Consider the following 10,453-nt stretch of genomic DNA (forward strand, 5'->3'; position numbering starts at 1 on the left):
GTTTGGCAGGGAGGCAGAGGTAGCGGTGCAGTGGAGGCGCCGCCGCCGGGAGAGGGCTGGTTGGGGGGGAGGGCTGAGGAGGGCGGCGAGGCGGCTGGGGGAGGTCCCCGCACCGCCGCTCCCTGCGTCTTCTCCGCGTAGCACACCCACCCCGGGCACGAGGAAGACACGAGCGGCAACGGGCCGCCGCCGCCCGCCACCGCAGTCGAGGCGGCGCCACCGCCCTCGCCAGTGCAACCGCCGCCGCCGCCGCCGCCGCCGCCGCCTTCGTCGCCCGCCGGCTGCTGCTGCTGCTGCTGCTGCTGCTGCTGCTGCTGCTGCTGCTGCTGCTGCTGCTGCTGCTGCTGCTGCTGCTGCTGTAGGTGCGGGTGTGCGGCGCGGTACCGAGCGGCAAACTCTGCGGCGGTCTGCAGCAAGTGCAGGTCCGAGGCGAGGGAGAGGTCGACGAGCGCCGCTGCGCCGAGCGAGCGCACGAAGCCGTCGAGCCGGCGGTGCGCCTGCGGGGGCGGTGCGGCGGCGGCGGCGGATGGGAGGAGTCGTCCCGACGGGTGGGGAGTGGGGAGTGGCGGCATGACGCAGCAGCAGCGTGCAGCGCCGCGGGCGGGCGGTGCGCTCGATGCGGGGCGGCGCGCCTCGCGGATCGTCACGCCGGTGTGGGCCGCGACTGCCGCGCGCGCTGCCGCCGAGATGACGACCACCGCAAGCCGCGGCGCGCCGGCGGCACCGGACCCAGCGCCACGCAGCCGGCGAATGAGCTCGTCCGAGTTGTGCTGGGCGACGAGGACCGACTCGGCAGACGTGATGCAGCCGGAGCAGGCGAGGCAGTCGTTGAGCGTGATCTTGGCCACGCCGCCGCCCTCAGCCTCCGGCCGACCCGCAACGCCCTCGAGCTGCAGCACCGCGCGGCTGCGGCCAGTGACGGGCTTCTTCTGGAGCTTGACCGGCTTGACGCAGGCGGCCGATGGGGAGATGAAGTCGTCGAGGCCGAGCGAGAGGCGGACCTCAGACATTGGCCGCGCTCGCGCTCAGGGCCGCGTTTTCGCGCCGGAAGAATTCTTACACCCACTCCGCGCCCTTTCGCGTCAGAGCTGTGTTTGCGCTCGCTGTGCGCTCTCCCGTTGCTTCATGTTGCGGGCTACTCTGGAGTCCTCCTGGCTGCTCTCCGTCCGGAAGAATTCGCGGCGCGACGGCATAAGGACTCCCCATGCTTTCGTTACATGGCACTACGCACGGGACTGGGGCGCACTTCTCTTTTGATTGATTGAGCACTTGAGCACTGGATAGGGTCGATTCCGCGTGGTACGGGACCCCTCGATCGTCTCGCCCTCCCTCTCTGGCGTGTTCATTGGGGGGGGGTCATAACAAACACGGTACAGGATCGAGGTGCACGCTGCCGAAGCAGTGTCGTCCCCCCTCTCCCCGACGGCGATGGCGGTGTGACCGATCGAGCTACAAGAGGAGCTTGTTCAGCAGGAAGAATTCGCCGCAGTGGGACTCCCCATGCTTTCGTTACATGGCACTACGCACGGGACTGGGGCGCACTTCTCTTTTAAACGAAAGCTCCCGGTGTTGACTGTTGTTGCCGAGAATACAACAACATGTACATGTACATGTACCCCACGTGGAGAGGGAGAGAGAGAGCGACTCCTCCCAGAGGAGCACAATAAAAATTCTACGAAAGCTAGGAAGAAATCCTTGTGAGCTGGTCGGCCGCCATTCGGGCCTCCCGGTCACTTGATGACACCATGAAGTACAGCGATCGCCATCTCGCTGGCTGGCCTCTCCGCAAGGCCTCCCGACCGCGTCGAACTCACGGCGCGGGCTCTCTCGGCTACGGGACCGGCCCCAGCTTCGGCTGAGGGCTGACAAGCTGCCGAGCCCAAATCACTGTGAGAGTCGTGATTTCTTGTTGGTTCTCTAAAATCTGTGGTAAAATTCTAAAATCTGGTTGTTTTTGTTGAATTCTACATGTAAAATCTCTCTCCCTGAAAGCAAGGCCAAGTGTTCGAAAAAGAATTTTACCCGAATGAAAAATAATTCATCCCGAGCCCTGGGTGTATGCCGTCCTCCCATCCCTCCGTTGAGTTCTTGTTTTCTTTCTTTCTTTTAGGTGCCCCCGACTTAAAGATAAAGTGACACATCCGACAACAAAAACAACCAGGCGGACCACAGGGTCTGTCGGGTGTTGGTGAGGCCCACACGTGTTTTTTATTGGATGCACACATGCAGTGAAGAAGAGAGAGTGCGATTACCGACGACGTACCCCATCGTCGCGCAGAAGCGCCCAATGGGTGCTTTGCTCACCACCCTTTTCTGGTTTGGCCCTCAACCACACAAGTTGCACGACAACAGTGCGCCTCCCAGCAAGAGAATCCCTGCTCACACACACATGTAACATGTATGTGCATGTGCATGTCCCACCATGGAGAGAGCGCATCTCTCTCTCTGTTGTGCGAGGCGTGAACCGCGCCATTCGCTCTCACCTGGCAACCCTGTCTGCACGTCTCGCGCGCGCGTGAACAGGGACCCCAAATGATGTGTGTGTGAGTGTTAGAGTTGTTTTGTTTTTGCCGAATCGGTGCACACCGCGCCAACACAACCACAGTCCGCGCACACCGCAGAGAAAGAATTTTACAAGAAAGAGAAAGAAGCAAGCGATTGCCACGAGGCATAAACACGGGTCTCCGAGGGTTGGCTCTGCGCTCCGGGTTTCCCCTAGCAGCGGAATGCCGCCTACTACTGCGTGATTTTTTTTTGCTTTTCGAGGGCCGCTTTCTTCGGCTCCTGTGGCTTTCCTGTGAGATCAGCGGAAATGACCGGTGTCGATCTCGGCTTCACCCGAAGGCTGGAATCGCAAGACAGCTGTGACGAGTGCGACTGCTGCGAGTGCTCTGGCGGCATGGGCGTGACCTACACTTGCGTCTGCAGGCCGGAGGAAGACTGCGGCTGGGTCGTCTCCGTCTTCAGCATCGTGATGCTTTTCTTCTGCATTTCGTGCTGCGTCGCCGCCGGCATCGGCATCTGCATCCGACAGCGCCGGCAGCAGGTCCTTCGCCGCCAGGTCGAATTGGTTCGCGCGGCGGGACGGCCGCCGCCCCTGCAGAGCAGTGTGACGACCATGAGCGCCGTTGTTGTTGGCCAGCCGGTGGTCTCACCTCCCGTGGCCGTGGTGGTGTGTGCCCAGCCCGTGTCCAGACCTGTGGCACAAACCCTGTGAGGACTGAGCATGGTGGCGCCGCACCACCACAGGTCCGAGAGTCGCGGGCCGCGGGCCCCGGGCCAGCACAAGAGACTGTGCAGTCTGGCCGCCCGTCATTCCGTGCAACCATGTACTTCCATGGAAATGTACTTCCATGGAAAATTGAAAAAGTAGGAGACAACTAGCGCAAAGCCTTGAGATTTGACAATTCAGACATCACAGTGGTGTGCACACACAGCGGGTCAGAGACGAGAGAGAGAACGTCAGGAAAGTGCGGCCCCTTCCGATATGTCGGGCCTGAACGCGGTATGTAGCGGTCGCGGTATGTAGCGCGACCTCCGCTACATATCGTCCGGTGTTATGTATCGGTCCGGGGTGGTACATATCGGTCGGCGCGCTACATACCACCTCCGGCGTCCGCGGTCCGGGGGCGCTACATATCGGTGTCGCGATATGTAGCGCCCCCGGAGGCGATATGTAGCGCTCGGGATATATATCGGTCAACGCCACGGTGTGAATTACTTCCCACCAACAATTGCCCCTACAACCTCACCACTCCCAAGTGTGACCTCCCCGGGGTAAAATCGTGTGCTGACTTCACTTTTTGACAGCTAAAACCTGCCATTTTCTCATCGAGATCAGAATCTCGCGCCAATCTCGTGCAATCTCCCCCAATCTCAATTAATCTCGGTCCAGACGAGGGCTATTCAAATTTTGAATCCGCAGGGTAATGATCAAAAGTAGCATGACAAATCATAACGGCAAATCTGCGCAAGATTCACTGACGAAGCTACATCACTGAGAATTTTCAATTTCATCGAGATTCTCTCAGATTCCTTTTTTGGCTATATGCACCACGCGCGATGAATCAACGCGAATCCCGTGACACAGTAGCGAGTGAAAGGTGAGACCGTGCGAGCGGACAGAGTCTGGAGATGAAGTCGCAAACGAACTAGCGGTTGCGAAGAGACGAGGGGCCCGCTCCAACTCCTCACGTGTCGTCACGCCATCTTTTTCGCGTGAGAGGGGAGAGAGCGAGCCAAACTCGCGAACGTACGAGAGGCCTGCCCCCGGTCCACGGCCTCTCCCAGCACCCGCGCGGTCCAGCCAGAGCTTCCCGCCTCGCTTCCCCGCCCAGCCCTAGTTGACCTGCCCGCCGCTGTCTCCCGAGAAGAAGGACCTGTGTGCGGCAGCGGCGCCGCGTCAGACGGAGAGGGGAGTGCGGAGTGCGGCCTGCTGGGGCGCGTCCCGTAGCTCGTGTGCCCTGCCCCTCTCGGCGGCCTCTCCCGGGCAGCACCGGCAAGGGGGGGGGGGGGGGGGGGGCATCTCTCGCGCACCCCACGCTCATCCCCCGCATGCCCGACAAGCGCGCGCTCGAGCCTCTCCGCGACAGCGGCTTGACTGCAGGCTTGACTGGCGAGGGCCCCTGCCCCAGACCCGGCATCGAGAAAAAAATAGGGCTCAAACCGCCGCGGGAGGGTGACGGAGTCAGGGCCCCCTCGCTCTCCTCGTCGGCCGACAGGATGCCGTCGGCCGAGGCGCGCCGCGAGACGACGGGACTCTTGTTTGGCCGACGGCCGGCTGAGCCCTCGAGACAGCCCTCCGCCACGTGGATGCGGGGAGGATGCGGCCCCGCCGCACGCGCGAGGTCGAGCACGCCATCGCTAAGGTAGCCTATGGGGCCAGTAAGGTCGGGGTCGGAAGAGTCAGATCTCCCGCCGCGAGCTGTGCGAAGGTGTGCTGATGCGGTCGCCGCCGTTGCGCGACGTGAAGGCTGCGGCGAGCCTGTCTGCTGTCTGCGGGTCGGGGGAGTGCCTGCGAGCTGGCGCCGGCGTGCCTTCTTTGCTGCCCTGGCGAGACAGCGCCCAGGCCAGTTCGTCATCCGCGTCTCTCCTCTCTACCGCGTAGCCGTCGAAGCGAGGCGAGAGGCTGCGGCGAGGCGAGTTGCTGCGGCGGTCGATCCTCCCGTCGATCTCGTCGATGAGGCGCTGGCGGCGGCGAGGGTCGCGCAGCCTGTGACGGAGGGCAGCGGGGGTGAGGGGGCATACACACGGGGTGTGGGTTGGGTGCGAGACTGGAGAAGACGCGGAGAGCCAGCAGCAGCGGCAGCAACGGACTGGAGGCGTCCGTTGCTCACTAGCGCTAGCTCACTAGCGCTACAGCCAGAGGGGATGTCTGTATGCATGTGTGTATGCCTGATGCAGCACCAGCAGAGCACGAGTCCGAGGATGGCGGAGGCGACCGACCCGCCGGGCAAAATCAAAGAGAGGCTCACGCCAACCGTGTTGGCAAGAGCAACCAGCGCCGTGGGCGGCGGCGCTGAGGGCGGCGGCGGGAAGGGAGGCGGCGGCGGCGGCGGCGAGGGCGGCGGCGGGCGCGGCGGCGGCGGCGGCGGCGGCGACGGCGGGGGCGGCGGGGACGGCGGGGGCGGCAGCGGCGATGGCGGCGGTGCGGGCAGGGGTGGAGGCATCGGGGGGAGAGGCGGCGGCGGCGGAGGCGGCGAGGGCGGAGGAGGGAACGGTGACGGGGAGGGCGGCGGCGCAGGCGGCGCTGGAGGCGGTGACGGCGGCGACGGATAGAAGGGCGGAGCCGGCGACGATGGAGGAGAGTTGGGAGGTGGGAAGGGGCTCGGGGGCGGAGGGGCTGGTGGGGCGGTGGGAGGCGAGGCCGGAGGCGGCGACACGGGCGGAGGCGGCGGCGGCGAAGCTGGCGGCGGCAGCAGGGGCGGAGGAAGCGGCGGCGAGGCCGGAGGCGGCGACAGTGGCGAAGGAGGCGGCGGCGAGGCTGGAGACGGCGGCAGCAGCGGAGCAGGAGCGGAGGGCAGCGGCGGGGGCAGGAGTGGCAGCGGAGGAGGCGACTAAGGCGGTGCGGGGCTGGGGGGAGGCGGGGAGGTGGGCGGAGCGGGAGGGAGGGGCGACGGTGGCGAAGCGGGCGGCGGGGGAGTGGGCGGGTGCGGCGGCGGCGGACTTTGCGGAGGGTGGGGCGGCGGCGGCGAGGCGGGCGGAGGCGAGGAGGGCGGAGGCGCGGGCGGCGGCGGAGACGGGCGCCAGACGGCGGTGACGAGGTAGACGTCGAATTTGCCTGTGCGTGTGGGGGGGGGGAGCGGCGGGCGAGGGTGCGAGGGATCCGAGGCGGCGCGCGTGCGGCTGTGGAACCACAGAGGCCGCGGAGATGGGAAGAGAAGAAGTCGCGGCTGGGCGGCTCGCCGCGCCTGGCATGCAGTTGTTTAGGTCCTTCTGGGTGCCGCACGCGCCGGAGCCCTCGCAAAAGCCCCCCGCAACAGGGAATTTGGAGGCGTATTGCTCGTCGCAGCGCTCCAAGTTGTCGGGAGCAGCGGGGCAGTCTGTCTCGTTGGCCTCGCGCAAGCAGAGCCCGCAGCTCATGCTGTCTGGGATGCACCACGGGTCCGACACCACCGCGGCCGAGAGCTGCGGAGGCTCGGAGGGCGCAACCGCCACAGCAGAAAAACGCAAGCCGCTGCTCAAAAGAGATAGCAGCGAGGACGGCCAATCACCCGCGGCGGCGCTGGCGTTGCCGGCCTCGTTGGCGCCGTTCGAAGGCCCGGCACGAGCGGAGAGCAGGCCTCGCGAGGAGCGGCCAAAGGCTCCCATGGTGGTTGGGCCGGGATGAGGTCGACGTGCACGTACGAGCCGCCGTTCAGAGCTCAGAAAAAACCCATGGGCCCCCGGGGCGACGGCTAGCACCACACTCCTCTCCTTAAAATCCCCGTGTGGCGGCGGTGGCGGCGTCCTGCCTGAAAAGAATTGTACAAACAAACTCCCTCGCACGACAAAACACAAACTCTCTCTCTCTCTCTCGCACGACAGTCGACACATCGACACTGTGGGCAATCTCGCACGAAAGCAAAAACAACGCGCCGAGCAGTGGCAGTCTGGCACTAACACAGGTACACCACGGGAAAGAATTCAAATTCCCCTGGGTGATGCTCTGATAAACCCTCCGGATCTTCGACAAAGGTCGGATATTTCTTTTTTCAAAGTGCAAGGTGTGAATAAGAGGTTTATGATAGGGCTACTACGACGAACTATGCGGCAATCGACTGGGCGCCTGGCGCCCGACCACCCCCGCGCAAAGACCTCGTAGTAGCCCTCCCCGTAACCGACTTGGCCGGAGACGTGTCCTTCCAGGCCGCTGTCGCCGCGCAGAGATCGGCGCGAGCAGTCGCTCGAGGTGCTCTACTGGCTGGCGGTGCTCAAGGGGAGGCGCACACGCTGGCCGAGGACACGGTCGTCAACACACCGACACCATCCCCGCGGGCTATCTCGTGGTCAAGGCGCAGTGGCTTCAGGCTCGAGCAACGCGAGTGCGAGGGCAAGCTTCGCTCCTACACGCTGCTCGAGGCCGAGACGCTCATCATCGTGAATCACATGGTGCGGCTGGCGGGCTTGCGCTTCTCGCCCGGGCGGCCCTGCGGACCGCCAGCTGAGGAGCGCGCGCGAGAAGCTCTATATTGGCCTACAGACGCATTACTCGCTCGAGGGCGTGCTGCAGTGAAGACTTATTTTGGAGGCGTCGATTTGTGCAAAAATGTGTGTTAGAGTGCGCTAGATGGCAAAATTTTCTTCGCCTCCGGCGGGGCCGCTCGCCGCGGGGCTAGAGAGTGACTTTTGTCGATGTCGGCTAGAAGTGCTGCACGTTTTTCAGAATTTCACCCCCCTAGATAGTAATCGCACGCCACGTTATGTGCACGACAATGCCCCGATGCGCCAAGACGACGCGCAAACGCATATTACTGGCCGACGACGACCACTTCCTCGACGGAGAGCTCTGGTGCTACGTGGCGCTGCCACTGCTCTGTCGCGCCGCTACACCGTCGATAGCCTTTCCGGGTGCCGCCTGGATAACGTGCTCACCGCCGCCGCCGCCGCCACCGCCGCTGCCATGGCCATCGCCCTCGCCGCCCTCGCCGCCTCCGCCCAAACCACCTCCGCCCTCGCCGCCTCCGCCCAAACCACCTCCGCCCTTGCCGCCTCCGCCCAAACCACCTCCGCCCTCGCCGCCTCCGCCCAAACCACCCCCGCCCTTGTCGCCTCCGTCACCCTTGCCCTCACCACCTAAACCACTGCCGCCTCCGCCATCGCTCCCTCTACCCTCGTTGCCTCTACCTTCACCGCCTCCACCTCTACAACCGCCGTCGCCATTGCCTGGCGCACCGCCACCCTCACCACTGCCGCCCTCTCAGTCGCCGTCCTCGCCGTCACCTAGTCCACAGCTGTTCTCACCGTCCACGCCCTCACCACTCCCCGCCTCGCCGAACTCACCTGCCTCACCCACGCCGCCTCTCCCTCCGCCGCCACCGCCGCCACCGTCACCACCGCCGCCGCCGCCACCCCCAGCCCCACCGCTACAGCCGCCGCAACTGCCGCCGCAACTGCCGCCTCCTCCACCGCCGCCGCCGCTCCCGCCGCCGCCGCTTCCACCGCCGCCTCTGCGACCGCCGCCCCGACCGCCGCCCCGACCCATGCCGCCCTCGCGTCCCCCGCTCTCAAAGCCCTCGCGACCGCCACCGCTGAGCTCGTATCCGCCATCGGTTCCGCCGCCGCCGGCATGGCCTCAACCACTGCCTAAATGCCGCGCCAGCAGCGACGTCTTCGACGCTGGCTGGGGCCCTTGCACCTCGTATGCGCGCGGCAGTGTCAACCACAAGTACTGCGAGAAGGACCTCGACTCTAGCACTCGCCTTCTCGCGAGCAGGGTTTGCCCCGAATGCGGGGAGTGCGGCCCGGCCTCCTCCGCGCCCCCCGCCATGCCACCCGCCACTCCACCGCCCCCTCCCCCGCCTCCTCCACTTGGCCCGACGCCCGCGTCGCCGCCGCCATCGATGGCGGCGCCAGCTCCGTGCGGGCAGTGCGAGGCGTGCGACTACCGGAGAGAGGTGTTCGATGGGCAGCAGTGCCTCTCCGTCGCCGACGTGGTGCGTCGCTTCGCACCCAGAGACGCAGCGAGCCGGGCGGGGCGCAGGGGCCGGCAGCCGCGTTAAACGGTGGCGTTTTTCTTCCTATCAGTGGAAAAATCGCTCGAACATGGCCGCCGAGAGGATCCTCCTTGGGCTTGGGAATATGTCGGCCGGCTCCGTCGCGGAGCACAGCGGCGTGGCGCAGCGGTGCCCCGGCACGGAGCGGTGGGGCGACTGGCCCAGTCCGGTCGGCCTCACCCTCGGCATCCTCGCCGCGCTCGCCGGCCAGGTCGCCGTCATAGTGTACCACTATGCGCGGATGCGCTGGAGCCGCGTGCGGCGGGTGCAGAGCGAGGCGCGGCCGTACGCGTTTGGCGAGGGGGTGGCGTCGCACCTCGCCAACCCGGGCGGCATCCTCCTCATGGTCTTCTACCTCTGCGCCTACTGGCTTCTCGACCTGATGCCGTGCTCGTACTACTCGTTTGCTGGCGGCGTGCGGTGGTGGATGGTCTTTGCGCAGATCTGCTGCCAGGATGGGCTGATGTTCCTGCTGCACTACTTTGAGCACAAGGGCCCGCTCGGCCCCGCCTTCTACCAAAAGTCGCACAAGCCCCACCACCGCTTTGTGAACCCTCGGCTGTTTGATGCGTTCGACGGCTCGGTCCCGGACACGTTCTGCATGATCCTGGTGCCGCTGGCGACGACGGCGCAGCTGCTGCACGCGAACGTGTGGGAGTACATGCTCTTCGGCTCGCTCTGGTCCGCCTGGCTCTGCCTTATTCACAGCGAGGCGCGCGCACGCGTCCCATCCGCCAAACACGCAACCCACGCACGCACACGCACGCACGCACGCGCACGCGCATTCGCGCGTAGCGTGTGTGCTCTCAGCACTGCTCTCTCTCTCTCGCTCTCTCTCTCTCTCTCCCTCTCCCTCTCTCTCTCTCTCTCTCTCTCTCTCTCAAGTCCAGCTAGCACAGCGGGGAGCGGCGGCTGCACGCGGCGGCGGCTAGTTGCGGGCTCAAGCACCCCCACACCCCTCTGGGCATGCAGCATTGCGCGCCCAGCCCGCCTTTCGGCCTGCCCCTCTCCGTCTCGCCTCTCCGTCTCGCCTCTCCGTCTCGCCTCTCCGTCTCACCTCTCCGTCTCGCCTCTCCGTCTCACCTCTCCGTCTCACCTCTCCGTCTCACCTCTCCGTCTCACCTCTCCGTCTCGCCTCCCCCAAAGGTGCACCACCCCTGGGACCCGCTCTTCCGCCTGCTCGGCCTCGGCACCGCCGCCGACCACCACGTACACCACCGCACCTTCATCTACAACTACGGCGCGCTCCCCCCCCCCCC

The 10,453-nt window shown here is 65.5% G+C and overlaps 3 protein-coding genes across 3 annotated transcripts in view; 1 reads left to right on the forward strand and 2 right to left on the reverse strand.

The window, feature by feature from the left end:
• Window positions 1–1,010, reverse strand: part of EMIHUDRAFT_233302 (hypothetical protein) — a gene marked incomplete at both ends in the record, with an annotated part of 2,223 nt that extends 1,213 nt beyond the window's left edge. The window contains one exon of the mRNA XM_005782296.1: window positions 648–1,010. Within this exon, the coding sequence (XP_005782353.1) occupies window positions 648–1,010 (363 nt within the window). The remainder of the gene's footprint in view (window positions 1–647) is intronic.
• Window positions 1,011–4,339: 3,329 nt separating this feature from the next.
• EMIHUDRAFT_233304 (hypothetical protein) lies at window positions 4,340–6,810 on the reverse strand (the record flags this gene model as incomplete). Its single annotated transcript, XM_005782297.1, has 3 exons — window positions 4,340–4,379; window positions 4,537–4,799; window positions 6,358–6,810. 3 exons carry the CDS (start codon window positions 6,808–6,810, stop codon window positions 4,340–4,342), a joined length of 756 nt encoding a protein of 251 aa, XP_005782354.1.
• A 2,437-nt stretch (window positions 6,811–9,247) lies between these two features.
• Window positions 9,248–10,453, forward strand: part of EMIHUDRAFT_442614 (hypothetical protein) — a 2,032-nt gene continuing 826 nt past the window's right edge. Inside the window, exons 1-2 of the mRNA XM_005782298.1 lie at window positions 9,248–9,906; window positions 10,341–10,434. Of these exons, the coding sequence (XP_005782355.1) occupies window positions 9,280–9,906; window positions 10,341–10,434 (721 nt within the window). The 5' untranslated portion in view covers window positions 9,248–9,279. The remainder of the gene's footprint in view (window positions 9,907–10,340; window positions 10,435–10,453) is intronic.

The sequence above is a fragment of the Emiliania huxleyi genome (assembly GCF_000372725.1).
Source record: "Emiliania huxleyi CCMP1516 chromosome Unknown EMIHUscaffold_190, whole genome shotgun sequence".
Classification (NCBI taxonomy): domain Eukaryota; phylum Haptophyta; order Isochrysidales; family Noelaerhabdaceae; genus Emiliania; species Emiliania huxleyi.